The sequence below is a fragment of the Rhipicephalus microplus genome, unplaced genomic scaffold, assembly GCF_043290135.1.
Source record: "Rhipicephalus microplus isolate Deutch F79 unplaced genomic scaffold, USDA_Rmic scaffold_14, whole genome shotgun sequence".
Lineage (NCBI taxonomy): Eukaryota > Metazoa > Arthropoda > Arachnida > Ixodida > Ixodidae > Rhipicephalus > Rhipicephalus microplus.
Genome location: NW_027464587.1, coordinates 27,267,048 through 27,288,387, shown reverse-complemented (window position 1 = coordinate 27,288,387; position 21,340 = coordinate 27,267,048). Strand labels below are relative to the sequence as shown.

At 45.5% G+C, this 21,340-nt stretch overlaps 1 protein-coding gene across 1 annotated transcript in view; it reads right to left on the bottom strand.

The window, feature by feature from the left end:
- The window catches only part of cdi (serine/threonine kinase), an 81,476-nt gene that overhangs the window by 19,128 nt on the left and 41,008 nt on the right, over positions 1-21,340 (bottom strand). Inside the window, exons 2-3 of the mRNA XM_037432558.2 lie at positions 20,198-20,568; positions 17,644-17,925 (exon numbers count right to left, since the gene is read on the bottom strand). Coding sequence (XP_037288455.1) covers positions 17,644-17,925; positions 20,198-20,556 — 641 coding nt within the window. The 5' untranslated portion in view covers positions 20,557-20,568. The remainder of the gene's footprint in view (positions 1-17,643; positions 17,926-20,197; positions 20,569-21,340) is intronic.

Here is a 21,340-nt window from a genome sequence, read left to right as displayed (position 1 = left end):
TTTTGCGTAAATTCCTACTCGCCGACTACGAAAGTAGGATGTAAGGAGAGCTCGTGCTCCGTACACAAGCTCCTGACGAGTCTTTAAATGAGTATGTACGCGCAATGAATGAACTTTACTGTATCGCTGAGCCACGAGCCTCGACGTCCAACGGGTGACACGGCAGGCACATCAAACTTTTTCGGCATACCTGCGCAACACGGCGGCCGCTTCCGTGATTTGGAGGAGTTGGCTGCCGAGGCAAAGCGCATTCAAGGCAACCTTCTCAACACGCGTGCGTAGTGCCCGCCGCGGCCAACCAGCCAGCGATGCCCTCGAGCCACACTGCGCACGGAGAAGGGCCATGACTCTTCCCTAACAGCAACAGCCTTACGTAGAAGTTGAGCACTCGCGCTCTTGATCCGTACATGCATACATAAAATGCGGGCAGCCTTCGCTGCACCACCTGAAACCTCCACGCAGGGACGCTTTCCGACCCAACGTAATGTGGGAGGTGATGCTCGCAGAAATGTATCCTGTGATAACAGTGCGAGCCGATCACGACAGCTAGAGGCTGCTGCGTCTGGGAAAACAGATTGTGATGGAGTCCTCGTCCTTGTTATTTCTACCCGCTTAAGGTCTATTTCGCCTTCCCTGTCCCTAAACCCCAGTGCTTTGAAAAATTCTGCGCCATCATCCTGAACTATAGAGGTGAAGCCCTTTATGGGACATTATCAAGTGTTTGGCAGTTTCCTCCTCCTCTCCATGCGCACTGCGTACCGTATCCACCCGTTCGTATTTGTCTTGATAAGTCTTGGTTCGCAATACTCTCTTTCTGGCCTCAAATAGTGGAGAACTACCCTGAGAATTATCATAGATCCTTTTCTTGGCGATTTCCTGCTTGAAAGTTCGATAGATCTCTAGTGCCGATTTCTTAATCATGCCTATTCTCCACATGTCGGTCTCAGCTTCCTTCACCTTCTTCTTAACCGACAATTCTTTTTGGTTTGGCCCCCTGCTGTTTTCTAAGTATTTACCAGTGAATTATCAGGTTCGCTTCCTCCATTTTGAATCGACATTCTTCATGTACAAGTAGCTGAATACCTCCCTAGCCCCACGTTCCTGCCCCATTTCTCTCGATCGCTTCTCAAATTTTATCTTGCTGCTAGCTTCCCTGCCCTCAAATCATGTCCATCCCATATCACCTTGTACTTCCTGATTTGGTGTATTCCCGTGGGCTCCTAAGGCAAGCCTACCTATTCCACGTTGCTTAATTTTTAGTCTTGCTTGAATTAGCTTTTGCGCATACCTTTTCCATATTACTACAATAGGTAAGATTAGAACAAAGATGCATGCTGAGATATTTGTAAAGCAAAAAAGACAAAGTAAGGAAGGGAAAAGGCATATTACAGGTGAAAGAAAGTATGCAGCACTAGATGTGTTAAGGGTCATTAGCCAGTGGCCACACCACTGATTAGGTCGAGGTCCTGTTGCAAACTTGCATGGCATGGTATTCTTCAGAGTTGTTGGCGTTCTACACTACACAGTCATCCGGGACAAGAATTGAAGAATTTTCAAGAGGCAAATCATTAACATAAATTAGAAAAAAGAGATGGCCTAAAATACTACCCTGGGGTACCCCTAATGAGACGAATAAAGTAGATGGTTATTGACAAATGTCGCCTGCTGTCGATTAGATAAAAATTTCAGAGCAACGATAATGTTGATGAATCGAGTGCCGATACTCCTCTTAAATGGAACTCAAAGGGGCGAGAAAATTTGTTCCATTTATGGGCAGTTTCATTTAAGCAAAGACCACAAAATGAATGAAATATGACTTTATTTCAGAAGCATCAACTGTGGCTGACTGAACAAAAACATTTTGAAGCATACAATACTACTGCAGTATTAGAAAGAAAATATTTATGATATTGCTGACTCGGAAAAAAGGAGCTGATAACAATTTGCTTGACCTTGTTCAAGCACTTTCTCACACTGTAGGAGCGCATTGCTGAAAGGTAGGGCAGGAACTCTGTGCCACCATCGTGTTCAATGTAGCACTGAAACAAGATGACAGCATCTCTTGCAGCACTGTCAGCCACTGAAATGGGCTCTAGATCACACACCATCTCATTACCCCTTGAGCACGGGGCCTCATCTTCAACTTCAGCTATAGGTTCCTCAAGGCTGTCCTCAGGTTCATGACGAGACGTCAATTGCTGCTCGGCATGTGCGAACATGTGCAATCACTAAATTGGCTTGACTAGGCTAGCTTTGGCATTTGTTTCATGGTTGCTAGACTGCCGTGGCCACTTCCGCCGTTCATGGATTTTGCCCGTTTTAGTTTCGTTTAACCGATGTAAGCTAAAAAAATGTTCCGATTACCCGAAACTTGTTATTATTAAATATATAGGAGACTAACGAAATGTGCCAAGATAGTTGCGTTTATGCGGCGTATCCGTTTAACCGAGTTTCGTTTAATGGGAGTCCACTGTAGTTTAGCTATGAGGCGACAATGGGCAACTCTGTCGAATGATTGATTGATATGTGGGGTTTAACGTCCCAAAACCACTATATGATTATGAGAGACGCCGTAGTGGAGGGCTCCGGAAGTTTAGACCACCTGGGGTTCTTTAACGTGCACCCAAATCTGAGCACACGGGCCTACAACATTTCCGCCTCCATCGGAAACGCAGCCGCCGCAGCCGGGATTTGAACCCGCGCCCTGCGGGTCAGCAGCCGAATACCTTAGCCACTAGACCACCGCGGCGGGGCAACTCTGTCGAATGCTCTCGCAAAGTGGAGAAAGATGCAATCAATGATTTTATTATTATTCATGCCATCATGTAAATCTGACGTAAATTTATTTTAGCATTGCACAATGATGCTTTCCAAAAATATGTTGGTTTCCAAAGAAGTTATTTAACTCAAGATGACTGTAAATATGGGAGGCAATAATGTGTTCAAGCAGCTTGCAAGAGATGCATGTTAGCGGGATGGGGCAATAATTACGGTGGGAGTGTTTCAAATGTGAAACCACCAGTTTCTTGTGTAAAGCACTTCCACTTTTCATGCCGTTGACTGTCTAGGCAGCCGGAACACCGACACTTTTTCACCATTTCCTTTGTAACAGAATCAACACCATATACGCCGCATGTATGCGGCATTCTTTCCACCTTCAGGTACAACTCGCACAACACCAAACATACATGCAACCGCCTTCAGCCCGATGCCCTCGGTGCGGCCGCATCGCTGCCCCATGGCCTCTGCTTGCAGTGCTTAAAGCTCTCCCACAGAGTTATGGCACAACGTCGTGACCAGTAAATGTATTTAAGGACTCGGTAATATATATGTCAGTTTAACCTTAAAGTGGGGCTTTGTGGCAGTGCAGATTTCCCCTGGATACATGTTTTCACGGCCTCACTCTTCTGTGCAACCAAACCACGTCAACAGGGGGGGGGGGGGGTAGATGAGGACACTAATATACAGTAAAACCTCGCTAATTCTAAGTCACTGGGGCAGTAAGAAAGCTTCGAATTAAGCGGGTTTTTGAATTAACAGAACATACAAAATGTGGGATGCAAGGAACTTAGAACTATTCGAAGTAATTGGTGCTCGTCGTTGGCTGTGCCTGCTAGCTTGCGGCTCCGAAGGTTATATTTTGCAGCAGTACCTGGTCTTCATTTTGCCACTAACACGACGGAACTATGAACCTCGCTCCTTCCACCGAAAAAAAAAAAAAGAAAAGAAAACGTGGTCGTCATTGACTGAAATGTGCGCCTGCAGAAAACAGGACACCTTCACTGCAACACAGTAGTGACACGCGGGCGGCATGTTGCCTGCTCCTCGCTATGTCAGCACATCATGATGCGACCATTCGCACATTCTTTCTATTATAACCATGAATTTAATTATGGCAAGTATGACAAAGCTCACAATGTGTTTTGGCTTGAAATAATTATCTTTGAAACTTTCGAACTTGGTTTTCTGAGTAGGTGTTGCTGGCAAGAACTCCCCAAGCAGAGGTTCACATACATACATCACGAATTCAACTAAACTTCCTTCTTCAATTTTTTTTACAATCCCAGAAAGAATGGGTAAACCATGACCCGCCGACGTTGCGAGAAACATGCGAAAAGCTGACCGCGTGTCACCACTGTGTTGCATTGAAGCGCGCCTCGTATTCCGCAGGCGCACTTTCGGTTGACCACGAGACTGTTCGTTCTTTTTTTTTTTTTGCACTTGAAGTAATGAAACTGAAGTGTTTCAGCTGCCACTCATTAGTATTGATACACTGCATTGTTTTGTGGCAATTAATGGCCATCGTTTTCAGGGATTCGTGGCGAAATCGGGATGTGGAACTGGCACATGGCACCCAAAGTTTTCGAACTAACCGGACTGGTGCCGGCCACCACTTCAAATTATCTACTCAAACTTACATTGCAATACAGGGGACCATGCAAATCCTTCAAATTAGGCGGTATTTCAAGATAACCGAGTTCGAATTAACGAGGTTTTACTGTACACCTGGACAGGTGCTTTCATAGCTGAGCACATTTTCAACACAGTGAAACCACTTATGCAGGGGGTCAACATGCAGACTAATATACACCTATTTGCTCATTTCGAACACTACAAAATTTTAAATAATTCGAATTTGAATCAAAGCGAGTTTGATTTGAATCAATTCAAATCAAATTCGAATCAATTCGAAGCATTACAATATTCGCGCAAGCCTGCAAAGATGCGTCCAGAAAATATCAAGCCAGCATTACAGAGACTTTCATTCCCTTAAAATGAGGTTAAGCTAATTTTGCTGATGGCACCACCATTTCACCAAGTTTATCCCGCCTATCAAAAATCCCTGAGGATTCCCGGTTTTTCCGGTTGGTTGACACCTTGGGCATAAGAAAAAGTGTTCGCTGTGGCGAGAATACTAATGCATTGACTCGTGTGAATAGCTGAGAGGGAACCAAGAATTTTTAGTTGTACCAGAAATTTCGCTGAAGTGACATTCTCTGTAGTGGGATTTGACTGTGCCCAATTCTGGAGGCCTGTTTTTTTATCAACTTCTTAAGGAATTTCCTTTAGTCTCTCTGTGCTTGTGACAACCTGACAAAGAATAGTTAACTCAACTTTTATGTGCTGCCTAGGATAAAAACGCCCATCAGGTCCGTTTTGCAACAAAGCATATTAGTGTAACCGCTGATATGAGCAGCATTCAACTTCCAAGCAAACTTCTATGCAGGCATGGTGGAACAATGTCTGTGCATGCTCCACAGCAAGGTATCACCTTCCACGAACAGAGTTAAGAAGCGAAAAACAGGTATTCAGCTGAAGAGCGGCTGAAACTCAAAAGTGGGCCGCCCAAACTTTGGTAATTTACTAAATCACCGCCGTGCCCGCGGTGCCACATCATAGGACAAATGGACATTAAGGGGTGACATGGCTTTGGAAAACCAACTTTCTTCAAACTTGACAGATGTTGATGAAAAGTGGCATTAAGCACATCTCCCTGACGCTTCCATAACCAGAAAGACGTCTCCAGAAATTCTTCTTCCATCAATATTTATTTTCATTTTTTGCAATCCTTAGCACTTAGCGCAATGCCAGGGAAGCTTAAATTGTGTGCCAGAAGGCAAGGAGTATATTTGCTCCATAGCTGAATGCAAGTCCAGTATCGTGATATGCCTACTTCAATTTTTTTTCCAACACAGAATTCTTGCATTGCCATTCTTTTTGCTACCTTCACATTAGCTACACTCAAAGGATGAGCAACTAGTCGCATAAATTCATAGTCTAACTAAGAAAGACTGTCACAACACACATGTAGCCTAAGAAAAATGAAAAAAAAAAAAAGTCAAGCTAAGCCAAATGGTTACAAAAAAAATGGCTGCGCAAACTCAGCAGGCATTAAAAAAAAAAACTTGAGAAAACGACTCGGGGAAATTTCACCTCGCCTTTATTTATTTATAATGTTCCGGGGACATTGTTCTGCACTTTTGATGTTTGCTTTGATGCATTTTTTATGCCCTTTTTTTTGCATCTCATTATTGAGAAAACTGCTGTTACGAAACGGGTTTGGGAGCAGGCTTACTGTGTGGTGCCTGAGACGCCTTATCAGGCCGCAGGGAAGAGGATGCAACTGACACGGCACATAAACATATAATCAATCACATAAATGTACCCACAAGGCGAATGCAAAAGCAAAGCAAGCAAAATAATATATACAGAGTGCCTTCACAAGTCACTTCAAACCAACAATGTGCTCACGTGCTTGAGGATCGACAAAGCAGCCACAGTGGCGTTGATGCTGTTAGACGAAAAGGGCCAGGCAGGTTGACACAGGTAGTGCGTCCACTGGGTGCCGGGTCAGAACATGTGTTGTTTTTAAAGTATATCCTACAATGTTGGCCTCCAGAGAACGCCAACACTCTGCCAGGCCAACACGTCTTCCTCGCTCCAGCTTCTTGCGTCTGCCTGGTAAACATGTCCTACTCTTTTTCTCCTCTTTTGCATGTGGCACGTGGCCATGTGCAGGGAGGTATCCATCAAGATGGGCAAACCACTGTCAATGCAGTGCGCATGCTTTTTGCTACGACTTCATTATCTCAGTGATGTGACTGGCTGAGGTCATTTTGGAGCAGGTCTTCGGAGCAGCGAAAAGCATATTAAAGAGAAGAGAAAGATTTTTGGAGTCACCAAAAGTGCACTTTAATGCAAGAAAAAAGTTCGTTTTACCCACAACTAAGAGATAAAAAATCACAGCATATTCACGGAGTGAATGATGAGTGGGGCGAAGCGTCCATCAGCCCGTCTGTGCTTCCGTTCGTCCGTTCGTTCTTGCTTCCGTTCGCCCGCGCAACCGTCCGTGCGTCCATCCATGCTTCTGTCCGTCCGTCCGTGCATCCGTCTGTTCGTCTGTTCGTGCATCCATCTATCCGTAAGTCTGCGCGTCCGTCCATCTGCTAGTCTGTCTGACCGCCCGCGTCCATGCGTCGATCTAGTGAACACTCCAAGTACCGCCATCTCCCATCTTGCATTCCCTGTACAACATACCTGCTTTAGAGTGGGTATGTGCCACTGGTGGCTAAGTACTACTACATACGTATGGAGGAGCGACAGACCCACGCCCTAAAGAGCTTTGCCTCCAAAAGTGTTCTACACCCACCGCCATGGCTGCTGCTGATGCTGACTGACGTTCCCACATTTAATTCACATATATACCCCATGAAGTGGACGAGGAAATAGGGGATAGTGCCCGTGGTAGCTCAGCTGGTTGGGCATCGGACATGTTATTCGAAGGTCACAGGTTCGATCCCTGCTCACAGCAAGTTATCTCTTAATCCACTTTTCTTTTCTTCACATTCATTACAATTACTTCTAACTTTCCCTGTGCCTTCCTTGGCATGATTGTCGGTTATATTTTAATAATACTGGCCTTATGTGTATTTTAAACGCACATATATAGCCTTTTATGTTGCCACATCAATAGAAACGTTCATGGGGGACGCGGCTTTTCGATCGTGAAAAATTGCAAACAATTTTTTGAAAGTCAAGTTCTCAGTCTCTGGAACCCTTCTTCTATCCCATTTCAAAACATATACTCTAAAAACCGTGCAGAAGTGCTTCAAAAAATTGGTCTCACCCTCCTAGGGGGTGAAAATGATTCTATAAATCGTGACAAAACAATTTTCAAAAAATTACACCTTAGCATTGGCACAACAGGGAGCCGGCTTTTTGGGCTTATCGAAAAGAGCATTACTCAGTGTTCAAATTCCCTGCTTTCACTGGCTTCTCCATTGAAAACGCGTAAAAAGCAAATAATTTAGGGACGTTACGAGGCCTCCAATAGACCACGTCCGCCATGTTGCCCCTGCTCGCCTTGCTCGCACCGGGAGATCTTAGTCTGCTGCTTGTGCATTGCGAGAACACGGCTGTCGAAAATCACTACTTTGTGACGTGTTGACGGCTTGACGATCACTTGGCATATACAGTAGAATCTCGATGACACGAATGCGATTCATGCGAATTTCGCGGAATTTTAAGGTTGCTTAGGATAGACTATACTATATAAAATATTCCATAATTCAGCGTTATACGGACGGATTTCCCAGCAATCGCGGATGATACGATCGCACGATAACTGTTACACACGAGCGGCACAACGTGGCTTGTCTCTGGGAGGAAGGCCCGTTCACACTTGGCCTCAAAAGGAGCGAATCCGGCAAAACACATTGGAATCGACCCACCTTTACCGCCAGAAAAGTGGCCGGAAAACCATGCCGTGAGGCAGACGCGAAAAAATCAATCCGAGATCGATTTTGTCACCATACGATAGTGAATCGCCTTTCTTGTACAGCTTTGGTTACACTGGCTGCACTAGCTCTCAAACCACGTGATGTAAAAAACGTATGCATTCAACATAGCGGCAAAGGTGTCGGCGGTGGCTCGCATCAGTGCTATCCTGAACTACCTGCTATACGAACTATCCCGAACGACATTAAAAAAGACGCGTCCACCGTGAACCTGGTTTGAATTACGATCACTGTGAGTACTGGAAGCAGAAGAAGGTGCAGCAGCAGTGAGTCGGCATGCCATAACATGTCTCGCTATTGCACTGCCAGCTGAATTCGTTGCCGCTGCTGCCGGTGCGTCCGCTTGTGTCGTTTCTTCCGACGTATCTCCTGAAACAACATTTGTGAAGGCGTAAATTTTTTTTTTTTCAGTGCTTAGCATAAATAACTGGAACTCTGTGCGGACTTTAGTGCTCATGAATTAATTCTCAAGTGACGAAGGTGGCGATTGCAGCAGTGACATGTATACGAAGGGCAGAACAAATGTGAACAGTTTCGACGGACGCAGACGTGGTTTTGCGGCCACTCTGGCATTTTCGCTTGAATTCTCCAGTGTGAACTCTCTAGGACAGGTTTTTTTCGTCATAACTTTGCGGCGCATCTTTTCGGTCACTTAAGCGGCGAAGAAAAAAAAATTTCAATAAGTTTTGTTGCTTTTGCTCCCTTTGATGCCAAGTGTGAACACACCTCGTAGCACAAGCAGCATGAGTGAGAAAGAGTGGCTACTTGGGCTGGTTGGTATTGCATTTTTGAAAGAAATATATTTTCTTAGTGCGCAGCGCTCTATCTTCTTTCTGAAAACGTTCCCTGCACACTAAGAAGGTATATTTCTTTCGAAAATGAGAGAGAAAACCACGGCACTTTATTGGGAGGCAGTGAAAGCAGAAAATTTCAAAGGAACATCATGGACTTTTTGCAACAAGATGTAGTTGACCCTAATAAAGTTCTTGTTCATCTTCATGATCATCTTTAACTTGTTTTTGGTTCATTCGAATTTGGGATGATACGAATACTTTGTGTACTCCCTTTCAATTGGTATCTCCCAGATTCTACTTTAATTACACATTAGTTAAGACCTGTAAGCAGATGCTCGATCTTATTACCATAGTGCGCGGCGCTCATAGACCGCGCAGCACGTCATCGGAGTCATCACTGGGCCTAACTCCGTTGACGGCAAGACAAACCTCGGACTTTGCGGGCAAAAACAACGCACTAGTGCATTCGTGGCAACATGCTTCTTTTGCAAGCATTGAAGCACATCGCTCGCTGTCTCTTCAAAAACGCGGATTGTTATTTTACGCATCATCAACAGACCCCACAGTCACGCTTGTTAGACCCCGCTGCCAAGAATTGCTTGGAACAGTGACTAGCAGTTTTCGTCATCATAGCTGCATATCTCGCACATAGCCAGTGAACGCCGTCGCCAAGCGCATCACAGCCGGCTGCACTGTACCCGCGGACGTGCACTTCACTCTCATATCGAGTGCTCTAGTGATGCAATTTAGACGTGCTTGGATGCATGCTTGGTATCGCCGCGTCTATGAATGTTCTGAAACAACGAAAACCTCGCAGATTAGCGTTTCCATGACCGACCGTGTGATGACGGCTAGAGTTATGATTACAGGCTAGAGTGGCAATAGAACACGTATGAAGCAAGGGGACGAATTTTTGTCTGCTCGAATCATGTCATTAAATAAACTTAAGAAAATTCCTGCGCCACCAGTTTCCTGCTAGTTATTATGAGTAGTGCAGAGTCGGCATGTTGTTGTGTGACGCAAGGTATGCAGGTGCTACAAAGCACAGAGCGAGTTCTTGCGTTTCGCGGAAGGAAATGCGGAAGACCCAGGGATGGGAAAGAAAGGTTACCCGGCCATTACGGTTCACGAGTGGAGCCGTAAAAACTGCCCCTCATTTTGAAAAAAAGAAGGGGGGGGGGGGGGGAGAGCCAACCGGAAAGCGTGTCTCGCGAAAACCAGGCGACACGCGGTCATCTGGTTTAAGATTGATTGTTTGGCATTCCTGTGCACCCTTAGAGAATGCTGCAAGGACATGGAAGAAGCTTTCGACTGCTGAGCCGACTGAGAGTGATGATTGCATTCTCCCTTTAGTGATTATGTGGCCTTGGAAGCACGTGAACGAACTTGGCCCCTGCTGCACGTCTTTACCGAGTTCCCTTGAGATAGTAGGGCACTTCACTGTGGCATCAGCCAGAGCCTGAGAACATTCTCACCGCGGTTAGAGCGTCTTCAAAGCAACGTTTAGCGCACGAGTGTCACGGATTAAGGGTGGCTGCTGCTGCAGGCGATGAACCAAGACATAACTTTGTTAAACACAAAACCCATTTAATAAACACTCACACACGGCACACCCTCTATATACAAATATACAAAACCAAGAGCAATAACTCCTAAAGTAAACCTCCAAACTAATACCTTGGCAGACTAAACTGTTCTAACTATTGCCAGACATCTCTACAGCCTCAGTGCTTCTCATGGTACTTTTCGTCACCGTACTTGCCGTCGGGGACCTCGTTACTCACGAAAAAAGACGTCCTTGCCGCTGCCAACGCGGTCGCCTGTTGTCGTCGTCGCCTGATGTCGCTGACGTGGCAATGTCTCAGTGGTTGGGCCTAGCGGCTGCTAGCGATACCCGGTGCTCAACACTGACGTGGCCACCCGGGGACTGTCTTCGGCGGCTTGCTTCAAAGAGGGCTTGCGCCAGGAACGTCAAGAGCTTGCTGTGTGTGGCGGCTGCATCCTCAGTAGCCTCCCTCGAAGCGTGTCGAGGTCTCATCTTCTTCTCGAGACACCCACGTCACAGGTTGCCGAGTCGCTGTCCTGCCACTCTTGTCGCCGGTGCGTTTGCTGGCGATGCGTTTTTCTCTTGCAAAGCCCACGTTGACAGTCTCAGTCTTCTTCTCGAGACGCCCACGTCACAGTTTACCGAGTCGCTGTCCTGCCACTCCCGCCACCAGTGCGTTTGCTGGCGATGCGTCCTTCTCTTGCGAAGCCCACGTTGACAGTCTCAGTCTTCTTCTCGAGACGCCCACGTCACAGGTTACCGAGTCGCTGTCCTGCCACTCCCGCCGCCAGTGCGCTTGCTGGCGATGCGTCGTTCTCTTGCGAAGCCCACGTTGACAGTGCTAGCTTGTCGCTGCTCGCGCGCCGATCGCCGCTAGGGTCACGCGCTTCGGGCTTCGCTGTACGGTGCGCGCATTCGTGCAACACTGACCATCGTCTATACTTCGTTGTCCTCTTCTTCATACTTGGTTATATACTCATGACAACGAGCTGACGAAGCTCGAGCCTGATGAAGCTCGAGCCGGCAGACGTCAAGTCGAGGCTGATACTTGAATTAAAAGGGGGCCAAAAGGCGGGAAATCGTGAAAAAATGGAATTTTTGGAGTTGACAATTTCGGAATCTGCAACTATTTTTGCACTTATCAGAGGAGTTTCTAGCTTCTTGCTTCATTATTTTTGGCACAAAATAAATTTATAGCACCCCTGTGAAATGAATCTGAGCACAAATAGATGCTGAAGTCGCGCTTCTTTCACGCCGAACCGTTGCCATTACACATGAGCTACCGTAGTCATCTTGGTCTAGTTAGGAAGGGTCGCTCTTCATCTTCAATTTCCCGTCACCAGTGGCTCGCCTTGCTCATTTGTTTTTCAGCAAAAACGCATCATCGAGAAGCACCAGCACGCGATTCTATTGGCTGCTTGGGGCACATGACAAAACCTAGGCACCCGATTGGTCAAGTGGCGTTTCCGGCATCTGCTTCTTCATCGTGACGCCCACGAAGATGCGCCATTTTGTCATGGTGCTGTCGACTGCCTGCCGCAGTAAAGTTCCACGAAACACTAATTTGTGAAGTGGGTGCGGCGATCGTTCGTTCGCTGTGAACTTCAGAAAGAGCCTCGCTATGGCTCAGGACAGCGAGGATAACAAACTCACGGCATCCAACGGGGGTCACTGAGTCACCAATGTAGGCCTAACTCACGTACTAGCCTGTCGGTTGTGGACAACGTCACTCAAAGCGGCCATGTTTTGGGGCCTCAACAATTACAAGACAGCAAGTAAAGAAGCATAAGTGAAGCTACTAGAGATAGCCATCTTTATAACGATGGAACGGAAGCGCTGTCTTATCGCTAAATGTGCTAATGCTGTGGGTTTCCCCCGTCTGACGAAACGACCTCCTTTGCGTGTGAACAGTGTGACGGGTTGTCAGAGTGGAGTTCGCCGCGCGTCGACAATCAACAGAAAATTAATCCGTTTACGGCGAACGCGCTCGCCGCCCACGCAATGGAGGCTACTGGCAACAGGTAGAGTGTTTGTAACGACACGTCCGCAACGATTAACATATTGCGCCATGGCCTCCACTCGAAAATGTGGCAATCTTACATGAAAAAGAAACTAACACCTCGCTGCTTTTGCAGCCTTGAAATTGGTGAGCGAGTGCGCCAGTTCAGTCTGCAACATTAACAACTCAATCTGGACAAGCCAGAAAACATTGCTTTACCATACGACGGATCGCAGATGATGCACACATTCGTCGCACATAGGCGTCAGTACTGTCACCGAACCGATAAGCGGCCTAGTCGGCAGACGAGCACACGGCGACCACATCAGCTCGCAAGTATACCTCTACAGAAAACATGCAGCGGGCATTGAAAAAACGTCCTTTAGGTGACGCAAAACAGAAGGGCTACATGCCTGGTGCCTACTGAGAAAGCTGAATTTGCAAATCATTGTAAATAAACAGCTTTTCCATGCTACTGTCTGTCCAAAATGGACTTGTGTTTTTGCATGATTTCTCAGGATTCAAATTTTGCTGCAGTTGCAAAGTTGTCGAAAAGATATCTCTGCCTCCAGAGCAGCTAGGACTGTCCTTTTTGTAGTGACATGTAGCTGTATCTTTCGTTTACGCAATGGTTGGTGTGAATTTGTGATTAAGATCTTCGAAAATTTTATTTTTGCTGGAAATCGGAGCATAAAGTGGGTGTGTCTGCAACACTGAAATGCAAGGTGCGACAAACCTTGCTAAAATTATCAAATCAAGAAAGCACTCCTACCGTTGTGTGGCCTATGTTCATTAGTACACAGGCATGAGCCAATAGTAGCTCTGCAATACAAATTTCTTGTGTCATCACACCGGCAAACAATAAGTAATTATTTTAGGATATCTCAAAAACTAATTGGTTTAGAGGAAAAGTAAATATATTTTTGAAATCAGCATCAAAAACTCAAACACACTCTGAATTTTCTTTATAAACACATGAATATATCAGGCATTTCTTCTCAAGTACAGTGTATACCCTTAAGAGGGAAGAGAGTGTGATGCCACGTGTTGTGCAATGAACTCTTGCGTGTTGTATTTTGTAACGTGTTTGTTACCGATGCAGTGTCTGTCATGAAAGTGTTTCTTTAATAGGTTATGGTGATGTGAACCCCCGTGTGGGATTGGCTTGTTGTGAGCAGTGCTTGTCTACTAAATGAGGGTTGAAAAGAGGATGTTTGGATGTGAATTAGAAAGCCGAGGTGTGGGCTTGGACCTGGGCCGAGGCCCGAGTGCTGCAATGAAGCGTGTCTTCACCGACAATGGCTCTTCCTTCACGCTGCCACCAAGCACTGAAGTAATCACGGGGCACCAATTCCAAACCTCAAACACCTTCCCTCCTTAGCTGGTGTTGAAGCTATTCGAGGAAAAAGCTGGGAGTCTGGAAATTAACTCTGCCCATAACTGTTCAATATTTGGAAAGAAGGCATAGGCTGTCATGGTGTGAGCCATTTTCTGGTGCAATATACCTCTCTCTATACAAAAATTGTTAGTCATTATTTGTAATCAAGAAGTACTCAATTACACTAGCAACAGCTTGAACACAAGAAAGATGTGTAACCACTTCAGTATATGGGCTTATTCAATTACACTCTTTTCTGTCACACATAACACAACACTCCTTCATGCAGAGAACTTGGTATGAAATCCATACTTGTTCTTTGTAGATTTAAAAAAAAAGAGGTTATGAAAAAAAAAAATAGGGGGATGGATGCAACAAAGGAGGAGGAGGCCACATGTCCGAGAAGTTAAACATCACAATACAAACCAAAGATCCCAATTTCAGGTGTTTTAGAGACGCACAGAGAAGGCGGAACTTTAAACGCAGTTTTCTTAATGCACCTACTGTATTTTTGGTTATGCTCAGCTCGTGGAGCAGATACCTAGGCAACCACTTCACATATTTTTATTCCAGTTGTTATGTAACGCTCCTTGAACTTCTTCGTAGGGCTTGTTTGTAATGCAAGTGTGCTCAATGTAGTGTCGCTCGAGAAAATGTAAACTACAAGTTTTAGTGTTTTAAATAAATTATTTTGTGAATTCCGTCCCCCTCATCAAACATTACTTTACTTCCAGTAATTAACAACTATTTATTTTATAAATCCTCCAACTCCTCCACAAGGTTCAATGAAGAAATAAGTTCTCTCTCATCAAGCTTTTGTGCTATTGCATTGAAACTTTTATGGAAGCACTATGAGGCCATTGTTAGTGTCTGTGCCAATTTTCATCAAGAAAGTTGGTTCTGAAAGGCACGTCCCCCTGAAATAGGGGCCGGTCTGTGATGTGCACTACAAGACAATGACGAGGTCGCCAGCGAACGCGCAAGAATGCGCCAGTGTGGTAAGCCTGGTAGGTGTAGAAGAAAAGGAAGAGTGGGCGTTCGGTGCTGGGAGTTCGACAAAGTTGGATAACTGAGCCCTAGCGTCTATGCTCTGGGATGCAGTCCACAGGTTGGAGCTACACGCGGCTTCACATGGGCTGCTGACATCATGCCGTGCTTCTCTTTTGCAAGACATCACTTTCTTGATCAGCGTTTACAAGCAGTCGCCAACCTCTTGAATGCTTTGCGCATTGCTTGTCTCCTTGCAGCGCCCACAGCGTTCCACTCCCCAATGGGTGAGCCAGGGTTGTCTGAGACTGATACAGCGAAATCTCGACACGAATCTCAAAGGACTGGTGAAATTCATTCATTATTTTGAAAAGTTGTTGTAATGAAAGTATTAAAAATTTTCGCAAAAATCGTAAATGAAAACATGTGAGTCATCTAGCTGTGTTGTGTATACATTCACGAATGGGTTATGCTGCTCGAATAAAAGTGAAAAAATAAACACGAAATATTACATAACCAGTGTACGTTTATTAGAGAAAAAGCGTGATCTATCCTCATGTGGGCAACTCGACTGCTAAAAGAAGAACTCTTAAGCGTTTGCATTTTTCTAACACGTGCGAAGCGTCAGTATTAAATACCGATTCTTCATGCTGATTTGTGCGTGCGCTGTTTCAACATTGTTTTTGATCTCGTCGCCATTTTCTTATATCAGCAAATGATATAGGTGTTCGGTCATCAGCTGAGTTCACTATTACGAGCATGCTTCATCGTCGCACTGTGTGTAGTGTTCGAGCAACGCACGGTTAATCGGCGGCGACGCCATTATAGGTCACCCGCCTCGCATTTTTCACTGTCGTAGCATTTCTTTCGTGCTGCTTCTGGAGCTCATTTTGAACATTTAACTGCCAACAAAAACCCCCAAAAAACAGCTGTAGAACAATGGTGCAGGTCAAGCCGTCTGACAAAAACAAAAGCACAAAGCGAAACCTGATGTAGAAAGAATAAATAAAAAAAAAACTAGCACCAGGGGATGGTGATGGCGATAGGGCTATTGCACAATTGAACAGGGTGGGCAGATAGAAATGCGCAGGCGCTCTGATGATGATTATAGTGGCACTTACGGTGCTGGACATTACCTCTACAGCTGCGAGTAGCTTTTCCAAACTGCTATTCGTTATTTGAAAGTGTTGGAGGATAAAAGGGAAATACAATTACATAAAGTCGTTAATCTAAGAAATCGTTAATCTGAGGTTCACTACAACGGGCTTGACTATAGCTCTGCTGATGATGATAGTGGCACTTACGGTGCTGGCCATTATGTCTACAGCTGCTAGTAGCTTTTCCAAATTGCTATTCGTTATTTGGAAGTCAGGGGGACAGGGGGGGAAGGCAGGGGGACACAATTTCTCCAATGCTATTTACCGCGTGCTTACAGGAGGTTTTCAGAAGCCTAGAATGGGAACAGTTAGGGATAAGAGTCAATGGAGAATACCTTAGTAACCTGCGCTTCGCCGATGACATTGCATTGCTGAGTAACTCGGGGGACGAATTGCAACTCATGATTACGGAGTTAGACAAGGAGAGCAGAAAGGTGGGTCTTAAAATTATTCTGCAGAAAACGAAAGTAATGTACAACAACCTCGGCAAGGAGCAGCGCTTCGAGATAGGCAATAGTGCACTTGAAGTTGTAAAAGACTATGTCTACTTAGGGCAGGTAATAACCGCAGAGCCGAACCACGAGATAGAAGTAACTAGAAGAATAAGAATGGGGTGGAGCACATTCGGCAAGCACTCTCAAGTTATGACAGGTAGATTGCCACTATCCCTCAAGAGGAAGGTATATAACAGCTGTATCTTGCCGGTACTTAGCTACGGAGCAGAAACCTGGAGACTTACAAAGACGGTTCAGCTTAAATTGAGGACGACGCAGCGAGCAATGGAAAGAAAAATGGTAGGTGTAACCTTAAGAGACAAGAAGAGAGCAGAGTGGATTAGGGAACAAACGGGGGTTAAGGATATCATAGCTGAAATCAAGAAGAAGAAATGGACATGGGCAGGGCATGTAGCGCGTAGACAGGATAACCGCTGGTCATTAAGGGTAACTGACTGGATTCCCAGAGAAGGGAAGCGGGTTAGGGGGAGACAGAAGGTTAGGTAGGTGGGCAGATGAGATTAAGAAGTTTGCGGGTATAAATTGGCAGCAGCAAGCACAGGACCGTGTTAGCTGGCGGAACATGGGAGAGGCCTTTGTCCTGCAGTGGACGTAGTCAGGCTGATGATGATAATGATTTGGAAGTGTTGGAGGATAAAAGGGAGATACAATTAGATAAAGTCATTAATCTAAGAAATCGTTAATTCGAGGTTCACTATAACGGGCTTGACTATATTGCCAAGGACGCTATTGTTACTAATTTATTTTTCTGTTGCTACTTTGTGTCTTCCGTATGCCTTTCTTCCATGTTATCATAAAGTGTCGTTTTGAACCTGCGAGCAGCCTTTTCGATTGGTGGCACAGTTTGCACTGCCAACCATTTATATTTCAAGAATTGAATCATTTTTTTGCCAGTTTCCAAAATGAGTGCTTTCCGAAAATTCAATCTTCAGAGCTATTTTTGCAATTCTTCAAATAAATGGGCGCTTACCAGGCACCATGCAAGCACTCGGGTGCCATCCAGTAGGGGGAACCAACGACGGGCAGTCTGAAGTCCCGGCATCCAGAAACGGGGATGCGCTCGGCCAGCCCCAGATCACCCACTACAGCAGTCAGGATGGGCAGAGCGCCACCTTCCTCCTGATGGCGCTTGATTAGCACGTTCTTGGAGGTCAGGTCTCGGTGAAAGACGCCCCGCGAGTGCAGATACGCCATGCCTCGTGCTATGTCTAGTGCCAGCCGCATTCGCAGCTCCCACGACAGAGGCTCCGATCTGCAAGGTCAAGCACCTTCACATCTGCACAGTCCCTTGAAACAGCACTATCCAATCAAACACACCACAATATAAGAGAAGCACTTAGTACCAAGAGTGTTACTCTTCTTTTTAGCACTCTTCTCAACTTTCCTGAAAAATAGTTCACACTGATGATGGTGCCAGTGCATGTTTGAGCACTGACACTTGCTGCCATGCTATAGTGCTGGTGCCATGCCACCACGTGTGGCGACGATACCTGGCATTGGCCACTGATATCGTCAAAGAATCTGAGCTTGGACACGTGGGTATCTTAAATTCGATAACGTACAGAACAGAAAGCACAAGGCACCGAGGTACAACGCAAACATGGTGCTAACTTCCAACGAATGATTTACTTAACGAAGCAGTAGAAGCAAATAAAGCACAGACCCCTTTAGTAAGTCGTGGGAGTCCATACTATAAGCGGATATCTGCACTATAACCAAAACAACCTTTTTCAGGAGCCGCAGTTGTGCAAAGCGTGTTCCAGCAAACAGCCTCGCATGTCCGAGAATTGAAGCACATGATGTGTGGTGGCTACAACCATTTATATTTTCGAAATGTTTAAAAAATAGTAAACTCTGCACAGCTGAGAGTCGCAAATTAACGACACATTGAAAAACTGTGAGCAAGCAAGTCACAAAACGCATCCCACCATTAATGCCAGCTGCCAAATACCAACGGGGAACGTACCTTCCAGCATGAAAAATCTATCGCCGTCTTGTCTAAGGTATTAAATACTACAGCAAATTGTTTTGTAGCTGATGGCAGACAGAGCGAAGCACGTACAGCAGCTCTCGCTTATTCGTTCTTTTTCACCTGGGCGATGGAAGTTTCATCTACGATAATTTTATCTATATGATGTGTACGTCAGAACCACGACATTTTACGTGGTTCTGTATCTTGCAGCAAGGTCCTTGCTTCGGTAGCATATGGAGAATTCACGACAGCCTCATTGCACACGCACGTCCCTTCCCCCTCTCTCGCCTCACAATGCCGACGCACACATTTGCTAGATTACGCTTACTTTCATCTCTCTGCATCCTTCCCTGTGGCATTTACACCCCCATTGCGCATGCACGTCCCCTCCCCCTTTCTTGCCTCACATTGCCGATATTTGCTAGCTTACACTCACTTCAATCTTTCTGCATCCTCCCTCTCCGTGGTGTTAACAGCCCCATTGCGCATGTACCTCCCCTCTCCCCACTCTTGTCCCAGAACACCAGCGCAGGCAGAGTCTGCTTGCAAGTTTCTTGATTGAAAGAACCAACTGCTCAACCTGCCCAACCGTTCACTGGCCCCCCGTATATATAGGCACTGGATCTTGACCTCAAAGGTAGCGCCAGTGCGAGATGTCTCCAGTGTGTTGTTCAACAATAAACAAGTTCAGGAGGGGAAGGGGGCTTAGCATGTTTTTTCCAGTTATATGCTATCGATTAAGGGTGTGGTTTTCTTGTCATTTAAAATTGTTGACGATAATAGGGGTGGTTTCAGGTGATGTACATACGTGTTATGCATATGTAAGTGTTCCTTTCGGAATAAGAATCTTCAGTTGCATTAGGCACTTGTCCTGTGTCCTTTCCGAGAGTTCGCACTTTTTGGCACTTGTTTCATCATGAGTTTCTGTATATTGTCTTCCCCTCTTATGTGAAACAAATGCCTCCCCCCCCCCCCCCCCACATCACAGGTATGCACCAACTTGCCCAGTGAGAAGCTCTTCTAAAATTGTCACCTTTCAACTTGACATACATGCATTTAAGCCCTCATCCTTCCCCATCTGTTCTTTTACCCAACAAAAGCCTAAACAGTGAAGCCAATATGAAACACAACTGCCGCACAATCAAGTGACACACCATTTATGCCTGATGCACATAATACAAATGTTGCTCACCCTAACTTTAACAATGTTATAGTATATGCTGTTTGTAGCAAATTTCTATTCCTCAACTATCATTCACATCTCATTTCAAGTTTTGCTTCAGCCTATAATTCCTGCCCTGCTCTTGAAAAAAAATTTTGGCATGGCTTACTAGTTTATAGCACATTATGAACAATTTATCCTTAGAAAACTTCACTCACTTTCTTACTTCACTTAGCTTCACTAATTCCCTCCTCCGAATACCTTTAAAATGAATTACATTACTTTTTCTGAACTATTGTACGTTTTACTATAGATTAGACGTTCTGTTTGCAGACAAACATTTGATCTTTCTTGTCACCTCAACACTATTGACCTAATAAAAGGACAGACCTGCGCTGTATGAGCTGCTCAAGGCTTCCGCCATTAATGTACTCGGTCAGAGCATGCAGCTGCCCCTGGTGCACGCAAACGCCCAGAAAGCGCAGGATGTTGCGGTGCGACAGCCGGTTGAGCAGCTGCACCTCGCGCAACATGTTTGGCCGGTTGCTGCTTGACGTGTTCATCTTGAGTACGCACACCTGGCCTGTGGTGCGGTGCGTCACCTTGTACACCTCGGAGAAAAAGCCCGAGCCAATCTTCTCCGAGGTGAAATCGTCCAGCCGAGTGAGGGTGGCCACCGCATGACGCAGCGCCTGGCACGAGGACCGCGTCGGGGGATCCAGCGCACAGCAACCTGGCCAGCAGTGCATCACTGGCCTCTCCTGCGCACACCATCATGTCATGCCTTTGAATTGAGTAGTTTTAATATAATAATAATAATAATAATAATAATAATAATAATAATAATAATAATAATAATAATAATAATAATAATAATAATAATAATAATAATAATAATAATAATAATGAAGTTTATTTGCCATCTTTTTGAGATACAGATGGGGGACTGTAGAAAAATAGCTGTCCCCGTACAGCTTGACTGGCCTACAACCATCTGTATTTGGCAGTGAGGCATTATTACACATAAACATATACAGTGTAGGCGCTGATATTCATAGCAGTGAAATCATTATCGTCGTTAGTCACACGGGCTGCACCGCCTTGTCTATCGTGCGACTGCATTAAATCTTGGCTACTGCCGTACCCGTCGCCATCTTTATAAGTGGTAGAGCACGCTTTGACTCCCACATCCTCTTACTCAACCGGTCACTCCTGGAGCTTCAGTCTTTGTCGACCGCTGAGCTTGCCAACAGCAGGAACGGAACAGGACAACGTGTCTATTTCTGTGGCCTCTTCTTAGCCGGCTGGCCCTTCTTAAACCGTGAGTACACAACGACGAAACCCTAAAGTATTTCACAACCTTGGTGGATGAAATGAGTGGCTTGACAATTACAACAAAACCAGTGCTTGCAATCATTGCGACAAGACAGACAAACTACGCCATGTCCCCTTTTACTTCAAAGAGGTCGTTAAGACATGGTTCCACAACCATGAAACTGACTTTCCTGATTGGACAGCACATCTGCAGGGTGA